Source organism: Chanodichthys erythropterus, chromosome 21 (genome assembly GCF_024489055.1).
Source record: "Chanodichthys erythropterus isolate Z2021 chromosome 21, ASM2448905v1, whole genome shotgun sequence".
In the NCBI taxonomy this organism is placed as follows: domain Eukaryota; kingdom Metazoa; phylum Chordata; class Actinopteri; order Cypriniformes; family Xenocyprididae; genus Chanodichthys; species Chanodichthys erythropterus.
This window is the reverse complement of record NC_090241.1, coordinates 17,712,863-17,735,472: the sequence shown is the minus strand read 5'-3', so window position 1 is coordinate 17,735,472 and position 22,610 is coordinate 17,712,863. Positions and strand designations below refer to the sequence as shown.

General features: G+C 39.2%; 1 protein-coding gene across 2 annotated transcripts; it reads left to right on the top strand.

Annotated features, from left to right (window-relative positions):
- Positions 1-4,274: 4,274 nt before the first annotated feature.
- On the top strand, positions 4,275-21,962 carry hdlbpa (high density lipoprotein binding protein a). 2 transcript variants are annotated; one of them, XM_067372882.1, is made up of 28 exons: positions 4,275-4,348; positions 5,566-5,637; positions 7,245-7,359; positions 7,442-7,605; positions 7,692-7,907; positions 8,315-8,521; positions 8,623-8,838; positions 8,988-9,194; positions 9,360-9,467; positions 10,537-10,641; positions 10,756-10,834; positions 10,918-11,057; positions 11,376-11,480; positions 11,572-11,685; positions 14,600-14,686; positions 14,765-14,896; positions 15,884-16,102; positions 16,279-16,500; positions 16,607-16,825; positions 16,942-17,080; positions 19,030-19,178; positions 19,276-19,380; positions 19,542-19,676; positions 19,807-19,950; positions 20,041-20,220; positions 20,379-20,495; positions 20,597-20,737; positions 20,884-21,962. In XM_067372882.1, the coding sequence occupies exons 3-28, from the start codon at positions 7,284-7,286 to the stop codon at positions 20,974-20,976; spliced, it is 3,819 nt and encodes a 1,272-aa protein (XP_067228983.1). In that variant the 5' UTR covers positions 4,275-4,348; positions 5,566-5,637; positions 7,245-7,283; the 3' UTR covers positions 20,977-21,962. The 2 variants fall into 2 exon arrangements, with proteins under 2 accessions (XP_067228983.1, XP_067228982.1); XM_067372881.1 differs by having other exon boundaries at positions 20,597-20,743.
- Positions 21,963-22,610: the final 648 nt, after the last annotated feature.

The window sequence follows — 22,610 nt, the reverse complement described above, 5'->3', positions numbered from 1 at the left end:
CAAAACACATCCAAAACGGGAAAGAGCTTCTTGTTTGACTGTACAAATAACTTTGACACAAAACCTGAGGTATATATTTAAAAACTGCAGAAAGCAACAGAAAAATAAGCAAATGGATCACTGAAATTCACAGAAACAACTGGACTCCAGCAGAGAAACATGGATTTGCAGTTATCATTTTGTCAAATTGTTGGATTTTGAGGTAAAAATCATACCATATATTGTATTGTTATATATTATGTTGACAACTCATCAATTAAATATTTGCCATCTTATATTCTGCATAATTTGGTGTTTTTAAATAAACAACACTGACAAAAACTATACTATAAAACTATATATGTTTTAAGGCTGGACAATATGACGATATAACATTGATATAAGTGATTACGCGGATTTAGACCTATTGGAGTTATATAAAATATTCACAGGCAGATTTGCTTTATGTATTTCCCCACCGTCGAAATCAGGCACATAATGTCAGGAAACACGATTCCTGGCTGCATGTCAATATTCATGGATTAGGTTTATTTGACATGTTATAAGGAACACTTTCGAGTCCAACCTTTCGTGTAAATCGTTAGTTTTAGTCGTGTTTTCGCAGTTTCCTCTATTAAATCCAGTCATGCAGCAGGTTCTTTTGCAACTCAGTCCAGCTGAGGGAGCGCGTTTTCTGCGGGAAAGTGACGTCATTGCATACCCGCTATATGAGCAATGACGTGCATTAGAGTCTTTCGGGTAGAACTTCCGCTAAACGCTCCCATTTCTCATTAGTTGCTATGGTGTTTTATTAGTTAATCACTGCCCAGCCGTGCCTGTTTATTGTCCTCAGTTGCTATGTGTATTTATCCTCCCTGTTCTGTTCAGTCCATGTTTGGTTATAGTTTGTGTGAACAGTAAAGGCTTTTGCACACTGAGTCCGAAATTTTCGCATGCATTTTTTCGTATTCGCAATCCTAAAAATTTGTCACGCACAGAGACCTTGCACACTGAGTCCGATGCGTATTAATGAATGCGTTGCGAAAAAAATCGCAAAACCAATCGCAAAACGATACAAAATGAAGTCTTCAAGCAGCAGTGAGCACGAGTGTCTCCTCTCTTCTTAAAAAGAGAAAAAGAACGAGGAAATATTGGGTCAATTGGCCCGCTGCGGGATAATCCGAGCGTTTCAAAGATTACTTCAGGATGTCAGTGGCTCTGTTTGATGCTTTACTACTGGCACAATATGTCTTTATATTCGGTCTCTTTGTATTCCTCATGTTGTCTGTCATTCAGTGCTGCTGTTTTGTGCTGTAGATGACATGGATCAACTTGTCAGATGGCATTCTGGATTTTTGCGTTCGCGTACGGTGGCTCTGAATTGTCAAAACGTCTCTTAAAATGTGCGCCACGGATGCGAAAAACACAGAAAATCGAACCTGATCCGAATATTTTTTTTGACGGACGAAAGTTTCGGAGGCAGTGTGCAAACGTGATTGACATCATGTGAGGTCGAATTTATTTTTTTATGTGCTAAAGTTTCGCATGTGAATTTCGGACTCAGTGTGCAATGACCTTAAGACTTTTGTTGTCATCACCATCTCCTTTGTCGTTCCAAGCCACCCTGAACTGTTACAGAATAACTGACCACTCAAGAACCAGAGCCGGATAACACCAAAGCCCTGGAGTTGACGCATGTGGGTCAGTCCATATCAGAACTAGGAGCGGACCTAGGCCTGATAGATCTGTGGTCCGCGGATCCATTTCCCACCCAAGTCCCCACCCTCATGTCTTCATCTTCCTCGCCGGTCCCATCTGAAAATGATCTTTTTCTGCCTATATTCTTGCCTGACTTCCTGGTCCCCTCTCCATCACTGGTCATGGCCAGTCCCCTGGATCCGTCGGCACCACTGGTGTTGTCCAGATCCTCGGCTCTGCCCCAGCCACATACTCTGTGCGGCTCATCTTCCTTGTCTCGGGCTTCCCCTCCACAAGCTCGGCATGAGTCAGAGTCCCCGGCTCCACCTCAGGCCTCCAGGGCCATGTTTCCACCTCAGCCTATCAAGCCCGTCACCATCGCCTCTGCTACCTCGTCGCCTCCGTGGCCCGTCTGCTATGAGACTCCGCTGGGCTCCCTCGTCACTCCAGGTCGGTTTGCGGCGGTCAACACCCAGCTTCTGCCACGGACTTCCGGAATTCTGGCTGTGCCTACACCCTGCATCCCTTCCTCTGACCTCCCCATCATCCTTGCTTGCTCCATCATTGCCCTGCTCATCCGAGTCCCCATTGCCACCTCAGTCCCGCAAGCCAGCAGCTCAGCCCCAGGCTTCCAGGCCTTAGATGTTGCCTAGGTCCTTCAGCCTCTCTGATCTGCTTGTTCCTCCTCTCTCCAGGGTTCTGCCTCCCCCGATCATTCCCAGCCAGTGTTCCGCCCTCTCAGTTTGGACTCTGCCCTGGATCCTCTCACCATCAGCGTCACCATGGTGCCTGTGGCCAACTACCCCAGGCTTCTGTCCGTCACCAACTCATGCCCTCCACCAAAGCCTCCGCCTGATTTCCTCCTACATTTTTTTCTGTCATGCCACGAGGTCCCCACCTTTTGGAGAGGGGCTTATGTCACGTGTATGTTCAGTTTAGGTAATTTTTGGTCATGTCTACATTAGTTCTCATAGTTGCTATGGTGTCTCATTAGTTAATCTCTGTCCAGCCACACCTGTTTAGTTTCCTCAATTGCTTTGCGTATTTATACTCCCTGTTCTGTTCAGTTTGTGTTTGGTTATTTTGAGTGAACAGTATCTTAGTCTTCTGTGTTTGCTATTGAATTAAAGACTGTTATCACAATCTCCTTCTTCGTGAACTATTACACCTTTGATGTCAATGACAAAATATATGGGAAGTAGGTGTACACTTTTAAAAGTTGATTAACCTATTTATTTTTCTAGTGTAATTAGGTATTGTTGTTTGAGCATTTAGCTTTGTTTTTCCTGTCTATCAGAACAAACCTGTGCTGTGACCAATTGACAATCACTGAATTCTGACGTTAAGGTTTTCTTAGGTTTAAGAGACATATCATGATTGCATTATGGGAAGAACTCAGTCTCAATACAAATTGATGTGATTAGCCATAAGACAAACTGTTGTCTTGTAAACAGATGTAATGGCCAAGGGAGGCTCACTAGGTCCGTTATGGCTTAACTTACTCATGGGGGGAAAAAACGTATTACAGAATGTATTACATTATCTATATTACATGATCATTACCCATGCTTACCATGTTACCACTGTATAATATAGAGAAATTAAAGAATTAAACTTTTTATCTCACAGTTCTGACTTTTTTTTTCTCACAATTCCAAGTTTACATCTTATGAGATATAAAAAGAGATCTAAGAGACCGGGCCTATAAACTTGCAACTGCAATCTCGCAATAGCAAGTTTAACAGCTGAAACATACATTTTAGTTTGGGACTAGGCAAGCCTTGTCTGTGAAACCAGGGGATAAACTCACAAAAGCAAAAAATAAACTGCAATTCTGATTTAAAAAAGACTGACTTTTCCCCCTCAGAATTGGGAGTTTATATCTCACAATTTTGATTTTATAACTCGCAATTGCATGTTATAAAGTCAGAATTACGAGATAGGCTATAAACTCACAATCCTGAGAACAAAAGTCAGAATTGTGAGTTTATATAATTCGGCCTATTTAGTAGATTAAGTATTTTAGTAGGCTATATTTGTACGTATGTTTTAATAAAATACAGTATGAGTTTATCTGACTTCGGTCGGTGTGTATTAATTAATGATTCAATGACTGATTCATACACAAAAATATAGTTATTTAGCGCCACCTGCTGATGTAACTTGCAGAAAGCACGAATCAGTGACGAATCTTTTGGTGAAAGGATTCAAAAGATTCGAGGTATTGAATCTAAATCACAATTTTAGTTGCTTAGTATATTAAGTAATTTGTTATTATTTTACATACGTTTTTAACAAAAGACAGTATAGTTGTTTTACTTTCGGTCGGTGTTTTTTTTAACGAATGATTCATAATACACAACATACAGAATTATAGCCACCTATTGCTGATGTAACCTGCAGAAAGAACGAACGAGTGAACAAATCTTTCTGATGAAAAGATTCAAAAGATTCTTATTGAGATGAATCGACAAATCCCCACTACTACATTTTATAACACCGTACCTCTCTTGGGAGAAATGCATGATCTGTACGGGGAATGTGACGTGAGGGAATGTGATTGGAGGAGGCTTGAGCTATATAACTCACTGGCTGCTGCTCCTCCCTTTCGCCAGTGGAGTTTCACTACGAGCTTCTGCACCATACAGGGCAGACGGGAACACAAACACAAGTAAGTCACTCTTCATTCTGCAAATCAGTGTGCGTATGTTATACATCCGAACGTCTGCATTGCTTCTTCTTGATGTCTGATACACGTATATCGTTAGGGGAATTTTCTGCCGTGAAAATGTGCTCTGGCTCGACTCCATGTCAATTTCTCCCCACTGTTTCACCCTTTGCTCTAATGCCTACGTGGACTTTGTGTGGACAGTCACTAATGCTGATCTTGATTAAACATTCACACTAGGCCATCAGCAAAGCTCGTGTTTTCAGTGTATATTTGTTAGGCGTTGTCATTCTCGGAGTATTAGGTTATAATGGATCAATAAGAGTAAAGTTTTTCTAATCCAGTGTGTTAGCGCTTGCGCTAGCTGGTGTACGTGTCACTATCGCGCACGCGCAGCTCAAAGTTTACCGGAGTTGGTGTCTAGCCAGGACAAGTTTTTCATCTCCGTAAACCACAAAAACTGGCGTATCTTACAAAGACATACATTACTAATTCCATTAAAAATGTACCCATCCACCTCTCCCGGGATTTAAAATATTTCTAGCTGTGAGTTGTTGAGAAATTGAGTGTTAAACGAGAAATCCGTCTTTCCTACTCCGTTAGCCGTTAGCATGGCGTGTCATGAGTTGACGTAGCGCGCATGTATACAGCAGTGAGAAGATTTTACATCCAAAAGTCGTTTTTTATACACACAAAACATTGTTTTTATTGAACATACGTTAAACTATTATTCCATTTCCCCACATGTGTCTTTCTGAGAGAAAATGTAACGTTAAATCCGCCATATTTAAATCTGACATACGCAGGAATGGCCACGTTAGCAAGACGCGAGAGGGCCTTTTCAACACTTAAAGACACACATTTGTTTTTTTGTTTAGTCTTGCTTATTTAAAGAGTTTATACACATGTATTGGCGAGTATATTCAATGTATCTTTAAGCATGGTTATGATTTAATATTTTGAAACTCCATGAACGAGGATTATAAGTAGGTGCAGCAAGACTTATCAGTCTTTTAGTTCCTATTTCTAGCTTTAATGGGTCACATTTGCATGTATTTAAAGAAGTATGCAACGTCAGATGAAATGCAAACAAATAATGCCACGTGTAACTAAGTTCTGGCAAACTAAAGCGGTTTTGCATCAGTGACAGTCTGATTTTTTTTTTTTTTTTTTTTTTTTTTTTTTCTCCCTCCTTTTCCTTTGATCTGTTTTGTCTTTAGGCAAAAGCTGGCAGGCTGACACGAACGGGCAGCTTTACAGGACGGATTATCTGGTAACTGACCATTTAGCTGGTAAGATTATTGACCACCGCCTTTGTTCCTGCTAGATTAATTTGCTGACAGGCCTAATGTTTGCTTTGAACTGCAAGATCTTTGTTTGTCTAGTGTTTGTAGCCATGGGTCACAAGTTGTTCGCTGTGATCATTAAAGATCAAATCACATCTTATGAGTGGTCACATGATTAAATGTGTCATTTGAGCATCTGAAGGATTTTTAGTGTTTGGTTCATGGATCAACTCCTGTGGAGTGCTTTTGATCTGCCTTGAGGAGCTGTATGTATGTGTTTAGCCTCTGGGTCCAAGTCTTAAGGAGGCCTGTAGAGGAAGAGGCCCTGCCAGGGGCATGCAGAGAAGCACATTAAAACAGCCTTGTACTGTGTAGAGAGGTTTGGAGTTTGCATTTGGGGGGTGGGGGGTTGAGGAGCCAGATTGTCCGAGAGAACTGGAAGGAATGTTATATGACTTAATACAAGTGTGATTAGCCAGTTATCCCAAGGGTTACTCCATCTATAGATGATGGTCTTCCATTTTACTGTATCATTTTTGGACACCATTTTCGCTACCTACTCCCGAAGAGTCTTGTGAGTCTTTGACGGTGAAATTTCTGCACCGAATATAAGTGGTCTTTCATGATCCAAGGCTGCATGGTTGTAACAGTAGCCTCAGCTTTTATGTTCTTGTCTTTTTAGTTATCTTCACAGTCCTGTGTGAGGAGTAGGAGAGCAGTCCGCCAAGTAGACGTTTCACTGAGGTGTGGCGTGCATGTTTTCAATTAAATGCGAGTGTGCTTTGGAACTTTTATTTATGGAGTAGAATTTTTTTTTTTCTTCTGCTGCTCTGCATACTAGGGGTACAACAAATAAGGGTTAGTGGGGAAATCCTCTTAGCTTTAGTGCTCGTTCATCTAACTCCATGGCTTAGAATTAGCCCTTGTCCAAGGTAACAGACGGGCAACTTTGACCTTCCACAAAATGGATCAGTCCTAACAGCGTTTTAAATTTGCTCCTACAGATAGTGTTCCCTTATTTTGCTCTGAACAAACCACATTATTTTGTGAAATAATGAATGCATTTTGCAAAATACCCCCCCCCCCCCCTTTCTTTAAAGTTTCGATGAAATCTGAAGTAGCAACAGATGTTTTTTTTCTGTATAGTTATGTATATGAGTGAAATTAATGATCGAAAAAGAGTAGGGTGGTGACTTGGTTCTATAATTTGTTTTTGTTTTGGATGGGTCAGAATGCAAGAAAGGGGCATGGTTTAAGTGGAGTAAGTGATTGGAGAAGCCCGGCATGTGTCACCAGAGAAAAGTCTGTCATTTCACTGGAAGATCACGTTAAGAAAGTTTCATTAATTGTTCTGAGGTAAAAAAAAAAAAAAAAAAAAGAAACCTACATGGATGAATCGTTCAAAAGATCAATAACATGCAATTACAAAATTAGATGGCATGGATTTATATCATGCAGACTTAAATCTGTAATCATGAAAAGTTTAAGCTCTACCCATGTTGACAAATGGTTTATATCTTAACTGCCAGGGTGTATTTTGTTTTATCTTGGTCGTAACTTCTGCCAGGCACTGTTCCTTTATGTAGTAATCGGCTGAGCTCTTCCTTTCTTAGTGGCACACTCGGACTCCGTGTAAACGTGGGATTTCGACCATGAGCTCAGTCGCTGTACTTACGCAAGAAAGCTTTAATGAGCATCGCAGTGGCCTTCTGCCAGAGCAGGTCAAAGGTAAGTGTTGGTTTTATCCATTTTGACATGTCTGTAATAATTCTCTGGCAAAGCTAATGTTGAATGTTGTCTCTCCTGTTAGCTGCTGTGGCGGGCTCTAGCGGTGCTGAAGATGAGGATAGCCTCCCCACCTACAAGGATGCCTTTCCCCCTCTGCCTGAAAAGCCTTTGCCAGAGGGGGTACAGGAGACTGGAAATGCCTGGACATCTAAACTTAAACCCCTTAAGTCCTCAATAATTACCCAGGTATGGCGATCGAGCTAGTTAGTCACTTTCTTACCTGGGGAACGTTTGTTCATTGGTTTGACTGTTATCCGCTTTGATAAATACAGGTTTTCCATGTGCCCCTGGAAGAGCGCAAGTACAAGGACATAAACCAGTTTGGAGAAGGAGACCAGGCTAAAGTGTGTCTTGATATCATGCACAAGACTGGAGCCCACCTGGAACTCTCCATGGCTAAAGACCAAGGCCTCTCCATAATGGTCTCTGGGAAACATGATGCTGTCATGAAAGCCCGCAAAGAGATTGTGTCCCGACTGCAGACTCAGGTAATATAAATTTAGCTAAAAAAAAAAAAATCTTTCAACAGTTTTATGCTTATGTGTTTTGTGAAGCTTAGAGAAAGGCACAAGATACTAGCATTATATTGGTTATCAGCCTGTATTTGTTATTTTGACAATTGAAGCTATTTCATCTTTTTAAAACTCTAATTTAATAAATTTGGTAATGTTTAGCAAATCTCAAAATGATTATCCCATTTTACTTGTACTGTTTAAACACTTGATTTTTAGTTTTTTGTTTGTTTAAACATTTATTTAGATAATAGTATAGAATTTTAATATTGACAATTTATCGCTATTGGTCATGAGAAAACTTATCAGCATGTCGGTATCTCCCAGAATTATAATTGTTGTATATCCCTAGTAACTTCTGTAAATACTTTACTTTACAACAGGCTTCAGCTACTGTGGCCATCCCCAAAGAACATCATCGCTTTGTCATCGGCAAGAGTGGGGAGAAGCTGCAGGAGCTCGAGCTGAAGACTGCCACCAAGATCCAGATCCCTAGACCCGAAGACCCAAGTAACCTGATCAAGATCTCTGGAACCAAGGAAGGCTTGGAGAAGGCCAAGCATGAGATCCTGCTCATCTCTGCTGAGCAGGTTTGGAACTTTATTCGATTGTTTAACTCCATCACACAGTTATGTATCATATATTAAACCTAAAAGATGGTGGTGATGATGAGGTTTTCAATTATTTGCAGGATAAGCGTGCTGTGGAGAGAATGAACATTGAAAAGGTGTACCACCCCTTCATCACTGGAGCTTATAACAAGCTGGTGGGGGAGTTGATGCAGGAGACGGGAGCCCGCATTAATGTCCCTCCACCCAGTGTGAACAAAACGGAGATTGTCATCACTGGGGAAAAAGAGCAGGTGGCCCTGGCCATAGCCAAGATCAAGAAGATTTATGAGGAGAAGGTGAGCAATGATAGAATAATTAATGGACTTTTATTGACTTTTCCAAATCATCTTAACTTACTGGACCACATATTCATGTGAAAGAAGTAATGATAAACTTGAAAGCTACTGAGGAGAGTGTTTAAAATGTGGCCTTTTACTCATTTCAGAAGAAGAATGCAACCACTATTGCAGTGGAGGTGAAGAAATCTCAGCACAAGTATGTGATTGGGCCTAAGGGTAACACCCTGCAAGAGATCCTGGACAGGACCGGCGTCTCGGTCGAGATCCCACCCCTCGACAGCAGCTCAGAGACAGTAATCCTGCGCGGGGAGCCAGACCGGCTGGGCCAGGCACTCACTGAAGTGTATGCCAAGGTAAACAAGCCTGATTTCCTCCCCCTCTCTGTTTCAGTACAAGAATTCTTTCCCTCAAGCTCTTTTTGCACTTTTCTTTTAGCTTTAATTTAAGAAATGTATTAAATGTAACTGTAGAAATGCTGTCAATTTGAATAACCTTTGACCCTTACTTTCTCTTTACAGGCCAACAGCTACACTGTGTCCTCAGTCTCTGCTCCCTCTTGGCTTCATCGTTTCATTATTGGCAAGAAAGGACAGAATCTGGCAAAGATCACGCAGCAAATGCCCAAGGCGAGTCAACTTTTCCCTAGTCACATCAGAGTACTTGGCCTGAATCTCCATCGTCTTGCTCAGTGAGGGGCATGTGTAGATGTAGTTTATTTTCAACAGATGTTTTTGACCAGTCACATGTCAAAGTGACAGTTCAAAGGTCATAGTAATTGCATCAACCAGCACAGGTAGTTCATTTTAGCCCCTAGAATATTTTGTATGAATATCTGAACATATAATATGTCAAAAGAAAGAACAGAGCCTCTACTATTAAACAAAGTTTCATGGAATTTTTATTTATTTTTTTTTTATTAAAACTTGAATGTGGGTAAGTATTATTAAAGACGACATCAAGCAAAAACCTTAGAATCACTTTTTTGTCAGACCTCATCCGGATCGGATTCCGAACAATCTCCGAACGATCGAGTCTCTCATCACCCCCAAAGCTTGTACAGTCCTATACCTCTTCTTGGGTTTATTCATCCTGTAACGTTAGGCAGTTTTGATTTTTAATGTTTGATTGCGTTAGCTTATGTGTGTAAGCAATGCTTCGATCACTGGTTTCTGCTGCTTTACTTTTTTGATCCAAAGATTTTGTAGTTTTTCAGAAAAGGTGTAATAGTGCCCCCCTAGCATGTAACAGTTAAAACATGGATTGCCAGAAAATTGTCCATGTTGGGGAAGCGTTGTCATAAATGACAGAATTCCATCAAAGGCGGGAAAGAATAAGAACAAACCTCATTTAGTTCATGGGTCAAGCAATCAGCCTTGCTCTATGTAGGTGCATTGATCTATGTGCATATGTGATTTAAAAGCCTAGATTAAATAAGTGATTGTGTGTCTTCAGAAGACTTGGATTAAACCGCTTGATTTGTATGGATTACATTTATATTGTCTTTATGAACTTTTTGAAGCATCAAATTTTGTTGGAATGGGTTTTCAGTGGGAGGAAAGTAATCTTTCAGGCTTTTTTAGAATATTGTCTTTTGTTGTTCCGAAGATTAACAAATATTATCATGTCTGGAATGACAAGAGGGTGAGTAACTGATGGAATTTTGGGTGAATTAACCCTGTGATGCTTTATTAACAGGTGCACATTGAGTTTACTGAGGGAGAGGACAAGATCACCTTGGAGGGTCCCACCAAAGATGTACAGATAGTACAGGGCCAGATTGAAGAAATTGTTACAGATCTGGTAAGAAGACTAATCTCCCTATTACACGACAATTATAGGCTTCCACTTGCTTTGTTAAATTTTAGCCTCAGTGTGTTCTAAACAGTTTGGCTGGTTTTCATGTGTTCTTTATAGGTTAGTCGAATGGACTACACTGAAATAAGTGTGGACCCCAAGTTCCACCGACATTTAATTGGGAAAGGCGGTGCAAACAGTGAGTATACATACAGCTGTTGTGATGTCTAAAGCGGATATTTTGCAAACGCATAACAAATGTGCTTTTCTCTCTACACCTAGTTAACCGCATAAAGGAACAGCACAAAGTGTCAGTCCGCATTCCACCTGACAATGAGAAGAGTAACCTTATCCGTATCGAGGGTGACCCCCAGGGCGTGCAGGAGGCCAAGAAGGAGCTGCTGGAGCTAGCGTCACGCATGGCAAGTTGGATGGATTTGTAATTGAATAAAGGCTCTGTTTACTGTCCTCTCTTCAGTGTTCTTTCAGTTATGGTTTACCACTTGTTATATTTGTGTAATGGTTGTTTGTTTATATGGTTTACTTTATCATTTCTATCTGCAGTAAGTTTGTTTGCATAATTCTTAAAGTGGAGTCAGGTGAATGTGTTGGTGCAAAAAAAACAAACAAAAAAAAACAAACACCTGTAGCTCTACAGCTTCAAAATCCACTGGGTTATTTGCAGGAGTTGCCTGGCAACACTTGACTTAAAGTCTCTAAGAATGTCATGATTTCAACAGGAGAATGAGCGTACAAAGGACATGATCATTGAACAACGTTTTCATCGAGCCATCATCGGACAGAAAGGGGAGAAAATTAAGGAAGTTCGGGATAAGTTCCCTGAGGTAATTGTTTTGGGTTACATGGTGTATTTTTCCAGTCACATATTTGTGTACGTTTGATAGAGAAATAACATTTCTTGCCCCTTGCTTTCAGGTCATAATCAACTTCCCTGACCCAACGCAGAAAAGTGACATTGTACAACTGCGTGGGCCTCGCACTGAGGTGGAAAAATGCACAAAGTTTATGCAGAAAATGGTGGCTGAAATGGTAAACACACTTTTCTAATTTTTCCTGAATTTTCTATTGCTGTCTATTTCTACTAATTTGCTGATGTTGTGAATCAATATATCAGGAACACTGACACATTTGCAAGGGTTTTGATCCACCAAACATCTGAGCATTGATTCACACAACACAATCACCTGGTTGCATTAAAATGTGACTCCGCAACATCACTATTTTTGTTCAATATCATTGTTTTGATTGGTTTAGTTTACTGTCCATCTTCTATGTTACTTGAAAGTCTTGGAGCATTCCAGAAAGCAGGTTATGTGACATACCCGGGTCTGTGTAAGGGCAAGTAAGCGGATAACCAACTTTTGGTTCCAAAAACGGAGGTAACTTTCACAGTATGCAAGTAGCCATAGCAACTTGCTCTCTGAACACAACCTACTGGTTCTGTTCCAGGGTTAGTTTATTTCAGAGGTGCCCTATTGATGAGGCTCCAGTGGGTGTGACAGATTGTGCATAATACTGTGTATATGTGTATGCGTGCACAATTCATATATAATTCTCATCTCACGAATCATTGATCTGCATTCAGACTTTTTTTTTTGCTATGCATTTCGAAATATAAAATTTTATATATATATAGATATATAGATAGATGTATAGATATATAGATCTTCCCTTTCAAACAATGTGGAAGCAAAATGATTAAACAAAAAATAAACTTATACAGCCATGTTATGTAAGCACAGGCTGTTATTCACTTTAATCAATATAATTGGCATCAAACAAACAATATAGTAGTTATTCACAGTAATTAAATGAAAAAATATTGAAAAATGATTGCACAACCATTAAATAGGTGATATTCACGAAGTATGTAAATCACCATTAAACATATTTACATATTCTGAACATATTCTGAATTGACTGAACTTACTCCCAGATGTGTTTTTGGAACAAGCATACCTCGAGTAAACAAGGTTTGGGTTAATCAACTGAGAATTCATGGTATGTATGACTGTAAGATAACCTTGCTTTCTGGAATACCCCTCTGAAAATCCCTGGTCAGTGCACTTACTACTAAACAAGGGAGCTGATTGATACACCCCTTGTCACTGTCATGTTCTAAGCTCAGTAAATGCCCGCTCACATCAAAAGTGATAACTATATTTGTGTCCACACCAATGGACAATTGTATAGTTCATTATATCTATTATCTTTAAAGCATTTAAAGTGGCAGGAAACAGAACAGCGGCTCTTGCTTTAAAATATAAAGTTGGGGTGGGATTTTCTTTTTCTTTTTTTGGTCTTCCCTATTTCTTATAATTATAAAAGTTAACTATATACTAGTGATTGACTGATATTGATTTTTTTTTTTTTATTACCGATACCGATTATTTGCATGTTTATGTACCCTGTAACCGATATGCAGAACCGATATTTATTTACTGTTATACTTCTGTTTTTGACAATTATTACAACACAAATGAGCTGAACAAACCATTTTAATTATAACAATCACTCCCTCCTTGCATACAAAAAAAAAACTTTATATTTATACACAAATAAATAGAGGGGTCTGAGTCCAAAAAATTAAAGTGCAATTAACTAAATAATGGTTATGTAGTAAATCAATTGATTATATAATCTAGGGTGTTTAAACGAGATAATCTTGTCAAAAATTTCATGCAGTGGCCGTGCTTGAGGCTTCCTGATCAACCCATTCAGGTGCTGAGCAATATGAACAAACTTTTTTTTTTCCGAGACTATATAAAGTTAAACAGCACTTGGCATTTTATGATCTAAATTTAATCTAACGTTAAATCATGAAATGCCAACTGACAAAGTGCTGTTTGACTATAACTTAATCAACCGCGATCGCGCATGTAGATAATAAAAAAATTCCACAAAGCAGTAGGCTATATTTGTGTATTAGCGAAAAAAATATGTAGTAAATGATGATATAATCTAGGGTGTTTAAACAAGATAATCTTGTCAAAAGTTATTCAGTGGCCGTGCTTAAGCCTCCTGATCATCCGTCAGTTGCTAAGCAATATGAACGAACTTTTTCTTCTAGACTAATGGTGACCAAATACAACAGATCGAGAATTAAATTCAGCGCTTTTATTTTCAATATGCACTCATTCATGTCTGTTTTATTTAATTCATGTAAAGTTACGTCTTTATTGGGGCAGGACATGACGAATTACACTACGTGACTCAATGAGTTCGTCTCAATTGTTTAGAAACAAGCTGCATAAATTAACTATATCAGGAATTTATGTCTCAGATCTCATTTGTGCATATCTGATATGTTAAATAAAGTTGATTAATTAAAGCAAACCAAGTAGAACATATACTTTACCTGTGCACTGAGTTGTTGTTGACTGATCTCCTCAGACGCCCGGGCTGCAATGGCGGAAATCTCAAAACGGCCACAAGATGGCGCCGTAAAATCGGCGAATCTGATATTACAAAACCGATACCCGATTATGGAAAAATGCTTAAATATCGGGAAAAATATCGGTAAACGGATATATCGGTCGATCACTACTATATAGTTATGGTGTGAATGGCCTCAAAGCCCAAAGTATGCTTAAGTTTTTACTCGTACACTAGGCTATGCATAAAGTGTGCAACGTGAAGTTTGGCAATAACAAATTACTGGAGACTGTAACAACAATAGTCTCCCACATTGATGAGCACATGTGTGGCCGGATTAAGAGATGCATGCAGCTCTAGTTTAAATGATTACAAAGGCATTTTTATTTGTCAACACTACACTGGACAAGAATGGAACTTTGTAGTACCTATGTTGACCACTTGTGCTGGTGCACACTATTAAATGGAGTTTAAAAGGCTCCATGTTTTGTGCTTAACAGTCTGTTAAATGACACATTGTCAATTTTGAGGATTTTCTTAAACTGCCCTACTTTTGTTGTTTTTCCAGGTTGAGAACAGTTTTTCTGTCTCCGTTCCCATTTTCAAGCAATTCCACAAAAACATAATTGGCAAAGGAGGAGCAAATATAAAGAAAGTGAGTAGTTACTTTTTAGACTTCCACGTTCATCCATTCTCAGACAGTTTACTTACTGGCACTTTTTTTCTTTCTTAGATTCGTGAAGAGACTAACACTAAGATTGATCTGCCTGCGGAAAACAGTAACTCTGAAATGATTGTCATCACTGGGAAGAAGGCAAACTGTGAGGCAGCAAAAATCAGGATCCTTGCCATTCAGAAAGAACTGGTGAGGTTTTTTTTTTTTTTTTTTTTTCTCCCCTGAAATTGACCTTAATGTGAAGTCCTTCACACTTGTGTTCAAGTGCCTCTATTATGCTTTTCCAAGTATTACCATTAATGCAGTCTGCAGTATAGCTGTTTGTGAATGGAAAAGGTCGGCAAAGATTTAAGGATCAAAGTGCACAACAAATAGTTGTCTCCTAAAACAAAGAATCTATTTAGTACTGCCGAAACAAGTCATTAATAATTCCTACATAGGTTTGTTACACATTTGCATAATGCCAGTCTATGGTCTTCATTGGCTACAGCCAAACAACGTCTACTTTGACCTGCCCTAAAATACTGTAGTTGTAGCTGAGGCCTGGAAGTTTAGTTCATGTTGTTGACATGTCGAGAAGACACTTTGCTGCACTTCATAAGGATGAGAACTCTAGCTCGAATTTATAGTGTAAAACTTACACCATCATTACTGTTCATATCACTGTGTATACAAGTACTGAGGAAGATTCTGGAGCTGAAATTCAGATGTGGTAATGGGCGTTTTGTTTCTGAACCGCTGTAAGTAGACCAATCACAACATACTCTGGCCATCTGACCAGTCAGCAGAATAGGCTCTCAGAAGGGAGGGTTTAGAGAGACCGAATCTTTGAACGGTTTTCAGACAATAAGAAAGGAGGTGATGTGCAATGTATATTATGAGAAAATTAAAATGTTTTTGGCTGTAGATGCATGTAAACCTATTTTGAGACCTCCAAACAAAATTAGGAGCCTTTAAAGTAGCATAATAAGGGCATTTGAAAAATTTTGGGACTGTAAGAATTTTGTATTTTTGAAAACAGTATTAGTATTTAGTTTAGTTTTTTTGTATTTTTGCTCAAAAACCTTGGTGAGCATAAGAGACTTCTTTTAAGAACATTATACACCCCAAAAATTTGAATAGTATGTGTATTTGGATGGAAGAGATTTTATTCACTGTTCTCAAATATTTGTGCAGGCGAATATTACAGAAGTAGAGGTGTCCATCCCCTCAAAACTACACAATTCCCTAATTGGTTCCAAGGGGCGTTTTGTGCGTTCCATCATGGAGGAGTGTGGTGGTGTGCACATCCATTTCCCAACAGAGGGCTCTGGCATCGATGCAGTGACAATCAGAGGCCCAGCGGAGGAGGTAGAGAAAGCCAAGAAACAGCTGCTGTCCCTGGCAGAAGAGAAGGTATGTTTGAAGGGATGGGTATCCTTGAAGAACTTGAAACCTACTGATGTTAAGCTTGGAATGTCATTTGGGCACAGGCTTTGTGAGTACAAGTATCCAAACTGCTTTTAACACAAGACCAGTGATTGTTGCTCTAAAAACAACTTAATCTAATTTAATCTACTTGTTTTCAATAGCAAACTAAAAGCCACACAGTTGAGCTTCGTGCCAAACCTGAATACCACAAGTTCCTTATTGGAAAAGGAGGTGGAAATATCCGCAAGGTAAGGGACAGCACAGGCGCCAGGATCATCTTCCCAACTGCTGAAGATAAGGATCAGGAGCTGATCACAGTCATCGGTACGGAGGAAGCTGTAGCAGAAGCACAGAAGGAGCTGGAAGCACTCATTAAGAGCTTGGTTAGTCCCCCGTGATCCATTTTAGCCCGAACACTGATCAATTAAAACCGTATCTTCTGAATGGTTTCCATTTGCTCTGATTCTTAAATCATATTTCTGATATCAGGATAACGTTGTAGAGGATTCCATGATCGTTGATCCCAAGCACCATCGTTTCTTTGTGGCACGTCGTGGCCAAGTCCTGAGGGACATCGCTGATGAGTATGGTGGTGTTATTGTCAGTTTCCCCCGAACTGCCTCACAGAGTGATAAAGTCACCCTAAAGGGAGCCAAAGATTGTGTGGAGGCTGCCAAGAAACGCATGCTGGAGTTGATTGATGATTTGGTGAGTAGATGTAACAATCTGCATGCAATGAATGAATGCAGTTTCCATCTCAGACAACTGCAGTTATTGTGGCGTTTTAAGGAGGTAACAGACTATACGTTCTTCTAAATCTGCAGGATGCGCAAGTGACCATGGAGTGTGTGATCCCTCAGAAGTTCCACCGCTCAATAATGGGGCCAAAGGGCTCTCGCATACAGCAGATCACTAAAGACCACAATGTGCAGATCAAGTTTCCAGACAGGGAGGACCAGCAAGGTAAATACCACAGCAACTGTCAATAATGAAAAGGTCATATCATGGAAAATCAAATGTTTCTTGATCTTTTGAAATGAAAGCCTCAACTCACAATAAGACAGTTTTGAAGCTGAAGCTCAAAAATGGATCGTGGTTGTGATATCACATTAACACTTACTTTTACACATCAGTGATGGCAATTTGCTATAACTAACAATAAGAGCAAGATGTAGGGAAGCTTTTTCCTGGTATTTCTGTTGTAATTGACAGCTACCGGTTTCTAAAATGTATTTCTAATTTGGCAAAATTTAGGCACAAACAATTGGTTTTGTGAGGCATGTTCTATTTTCCAGAAGTTTGTCCTTCAAAAACACGTTTGCATCTTGATTATTTTTCATGCATTTTAAGTTAGATTTGAAGTAATTAATTTAATTAAATGCTTTAAGTTGTCATGAACTGCATTTTTTTTCAACATATTATAATGTTCTCTGAGGTCATAAGAAAACTTCCTAAATTAGAAGTAATAAGCTATTTTCTATCCTGTTTTTGACCCTCTCTTTGAAACACTCCATTTTGATGGGCGTGCCGCATTCAAGACTTGGAAGTAAACTCCCACTGCTATGATTGGGTAACAGTTTTGCATATTAAAATAATTTTCAGCGCCCCCTCCATTACACATGTGGAATTATTTTGAAAACTACTGATGTTGAAAAATATCTTGAGATGCGTAATTCTTAGTTTTGGCAAATAAAGTTTAAATACTTGGAGTTACTACATTTATAATTGTAACTCGTAATTTGTAAACAGAATTCTGAATGTACGTACCTTTGTTTGTCACACTGTCGTTCTTTTAGGCTTTTTAAGCAAAAGCAGCATTCTCTCTTTGTGCTTTCTTCCATATCTGGGAATCCTCCACATTAACCCCATAAATGCTGAAGCAAAGAACAGCAAATCACAACCATTTAGTTTGACTGCGGAACTACAGTGTACTGTAAATAATCAGTACATTTAAAACTATCTCTTGCAGACAAAGCAATAGTGACACACTGTTACTCACACTTGTGTTTTGCGACATGTCGGACCGATCCAATAATTGGCACTGCATCTTTTATTTTCAGTCCTCTAAAAAGCCATCTTCAAACTGTCTTGTTTAAAAATGAATCCCCAGAAAAATGAAGTAAACAAACGAAAAAGTGTCTTACTGATGAAATCTGACTGGAACATCTTTAAAAATAGTTCATCCATGCTTTCATAATGTTAGTATCACAAGGATGGCAATGCACACCTTCCACAACTTGGCACTTCAAAACATCTTGTAATCCTCCGAGGCATCTCTATGGTTTCGTTGCTGGAGTAAACCTGTGTTTGCGTCTCTCGTATTTACTACTACATGACATGCATGATTTGATGGGCGGGGCTAAAGAGACAATGAATTAGAAGTTATTGATCTTCTGCAGAGGTGGAGTTTCATCTCACTATGACAATAATGTGACAATCTGAAACGAGTTGTTTTCTGATCTTGGTTTCAATAAGTTTCAGATCTTGTTAATCCAAAAGCTTTTAAAGGATATTTTTATAGTACAATGATCTCTTATACCAAAAGATGAAACACAATTTGATTTTGACCCTTTTAAGTAATTCTGTACCTCTTGGAACTTTTATCCAAAGTTTGCTGAGGCCTCCTAGTGAGCCACTTGAATTTTAACTCTTTAACTATATTATGGCAGATTGTTTTATGGTGTTGAACAACTAATGGCAAGGAAAAATCTTTGTTTTAATGCGTTTACAAGTTTACCTCAAGGGGAAAACATTACTCTTTAACTTAAAGTAATTTTTTAATAGCTTTGCATTCATCTTTATATTCAATGCCACCTTTGACCAGTCTTTTTCCGCAGAACATGCTAACAGAATTGCATGCCTGTTTTTAATTTCTGTGGCCTCTAATGTCAAATCTGTGGCCTTTGTTTCAGCTCCATCAGCTGATGCTCCAGTTCAGGAGAATGGAGAAGCTAATGGAGAGGTGAAAGAACCTGTTGATCCTTTGGCCCCAAAGAAGTGTGATGTCATTGTGCTCTCTGGCCGCAAAGAGAGGTGTGAAGCTGCTGTTGAGGCGCTAAAGGTGCGACTGCCTGCATGTATTTCCATTGTACACAGTAGTTCTGATTTGTGTTGAGGTGCATCTTTTCAAATGTTTAAAAAAAAAAATTGTCGTTTAGGCTTTGGTTCCTGTGACCATTGCGGTGGAAGTGCCTTTTGAGCTTCATCGCTACATCATTGGCCAAAAAGGAAGTGGAATTCGCAAGATGATGGATGAGTTTGAGGTTGGTCTCTTATTGGCTAATTTCAGTGGAACTATAAACCTGTGTCGCTGCATTTACAAGTGGTTAGAGATATGCATTGCATTTTTAGGTTTACAGCATATTATAGGTATTTTTTTATTTATAGTTTTGTCCTGTCGTTCCTGACAAATGTTTTCCTACAGGTTAATATTCAAGTGCCTGCTCATGAGTTACAGTCTCACATTATCTCCATTACTGGCCTGTCCACCCACCTTGACCGCGCTAAAGAGGGTCTTCTTGAGCGTGTCAAAGAGCTACAGGCTGAACAGGAGGATCGAGTGAGTTTGAAGTCTAAATTACAAATGAAACATTGTTCAAATTATTTCCACTCTGGAATTACTCATAATATATAAAACATAATGTAATAAAAAAAACTAAATTATATATATTTTTTTTTTTTGTCTGCAGGCTCTCAGGAGCTTCAAGCTGACCATCACTGTGGATCCCAAGTATCACCCCAAGATTATTGGACGCAAGGGTGCCATAATCACCCAAATCCGCAATGAGCATGAGGTCAACATTCAGTTTCCAGAGAAAAATGATGAGAATCAGGTAACAGATTGGAGCCTAAACCAATAAAGCAATTTTTTTATTTTTATTTTTTTTGAAAAAATGGCAACCTTCTATATTTTGGTCTTTTAGGATCAGATTACCATTACTGGCTATGAGCAGAATGCTGTGGCGGCACGTGATGCCATTCAGGCTATAGTGGATGAACTGGAGGAAATGATCTCTGAAGACATCACCCTGGACAGCAGAGTCCACGCTCGCATCATAGGGGCACGTGGCAAGGGAATCCGCAAGATCATGGATGAGTTTAAGGTGAGATGGTATTGGTGTCACATCTTGCTTTTTTTTTTTTTTTTTTTGTTAAATTTTAGGACTGAGTATTTGACTTCTGTTTTGAATGGTGTTTGTTTTTATTTTTTTAGGTACTTTTAATAGATGTTTGTACATATTCTATATTTTGTATTTTCCAGGTTGATGTTCGGTTCCCTCAGAGTGGAGCTGCAGATCCAAATTTAGTGACTGTGACTGGCCGTCCAGAGCATGTTGATGAAGCCATTGATCACCTTCTGAACCTGGAGGAAGAATACGTAAGATTTGCTACACTTTGGCAGAAGAAGAAAAAAGTATTAACTTTAAAGTACTGAATTTGCAAAAACTATTGATTTATTTTTGTCGTCTTTACCCTCAGATGTCCGACGTAGTTGAAAATGAAGCCAAAATGGCCTATATGAAGCCTTCTGGTTCCACTGCCTCCAGCATGGAAGAACCTCGTGGCCCATCCAAGGGCTTTGTTGTGCGGGAGGCTCCTTGGGCCACTGGCAGTGAAAAGGTAAAGGTAAACTATTATGTCTTGAGTGCCATAATCTGCTGCAAAGTTAAAATCAATCATGAGTTAATGACTGAAATTAAGCCATAGGTTTATGCATAATTCTAATAGAGGAATTTAACTTGCGTCACCTGTGTTTTTGGATTTAGGCTCCGGATATGAGCAGCTCTGAGGAATTCCCCAGTTTTGGTGCACCTGTGGCTACTGCAAGATCATCTCCATGGGGACCCAAACGTTTTTAAAATGTGTCCTTCAATGGTTATGTTGCAACCTCCTGGTTTTCCCCTTACTATTATCCCTCATTTGACCCATTTGGATGTGGACTAACCACTTCCTCTGACCCCCAATATATCAGCACAGTTCCTCTGCTCAAATTACTTCTGCTAATAAGGGTCTTGATTATTCACAAATTGAAGGAAAACAAAAGTACTCCTGACCATGCTTCAGATCTGTAATGATCCAGGTTTAAGTGATTTTTGATATGACTTAATTACAAAAACATTATTTCATTACAAAGGTTATTTTCTGGGTTTATTAAGCTGCTCTGTCTCATAGTTGCCTTTGCAATGGGGTTTGGGAAAAATATACTGTATACCTCTGAAAGATGTTGCTTCTGGTTGAAGTCAGATTCATTCATAGGAAATGGGTAACCAGCTGTACTTTTGCCTCGTTCCCTAGGGTAGCCATTTTGTTGCAGACATTTCGCTTGTCTCTGTCACCATCCCTGATTCCCTGACTCCGGGAACGGATTCCATGCAGCCTTTACAACTTTCCGACTTAAAAGAGGGACTTTCACTACAAAAGTATTTTCAAACTGCCATTTGCTTTGGAAGTCCCAGGGATGTAGTTGCTTGTGCAGTAGAAGTCCCATGGTTCCCCAAAGTCTCTAAAGCGTACACTAAACAGCTTATTCTTTTTCATTTAGTTTTTGATATTCAGAAATTGTTTATTGAAGATTATAATATTTGGAAGGATGGAAAAAAAAAAGACCATTTTGTGCCAATGAAATGTCAAGTAATGTCATGTTTTACTCATTCTTGCTAATGGGTCAGTGTCCAGCCCCCTTTTTTTGTCTTCCAATTGCTATGCAGGTTGGTCTGAAACCATAGCAATGGCCCTCTTAATAGCCTTATAAGAATTATGCAAAAATGACAAAGGAAACGATTATGGATAACACTGGAAAATAAACTGTCCAAAAAGGAAAATAAAAATCGAAAATGTATCTGGACTTGCTGGGGTGAGACTGATTTCTTACACGTGCACAATAACCAATGAGAATGTAGACTGTGTGTATGGGGCAGAGTTAGAATTGTCCACATGGAAGGATCCCATCTAACCCTCCAGCCATAAACTTTGTGGTAAATGCTGGTTGGGTGCTGCTGAAAAGGAGTTATTACTATTTTTTTTTTTTTTTTAATTTTTCAAAAATGTTTGTCCATTTGTTAACCGTAAGCATTTCCCCTGCCTGTATATCTTTAGAGTATGTTAAGTCTAAGTCAGACCTTTGTAAACCCGCATGAAACGGTAGAATTGGATTCTTTGGTTGAGAGAATATAGTTGAGAGAATACATGCACTTAAATTCACTAGAATTGACAAAGAGCTATTCAGTTCTGCTTCAGCTCATCCCACAGGTTTTTATTGGGTTTGGGTCAGGGGACTGCTACTGTATATCCATGGCAAAAACTTCATTCTGTGGTCTCATCTCTAGTCATGAAACCTAGTCCCACTAAAAGTTCTAGTAGGTGCATGTGATTGCTGTTTGTCACCAAAGGCTTTTTTTTTTCTTTTTTTTTTATTGAAGCCTACCCAAACAATAGGTGAGGTCTAATCATAGTTTTGGAGACTTTTTGACTCCAAGACCCAACTAGCATCTGC

Excerpts from the sequence above, each read along its gene's own strand:
- hdlbpa (XM_067372881.1), top strand. The coding sequence starts at position 7,284 with ATGAGCTCAGTCGCTGTACTTACGCAAGAAAGCTTTAATGAGCATCGC. Across the intron at positions 16,826-16,941 it reads TGGAGTTGATTGATGATTTG|GATGCGCAAGTGACCATGGA; the intron begins GTGAGTAGATGT and ends CTAAATCTGCAG. Across the intron at positions 19,951-20,040 it reads AGAAAAATGATGAGAATCAG|GATCAGATTACCATTACTGG; the intron begins GTAACAGATTGG and ends TTGGTCTTTTAG.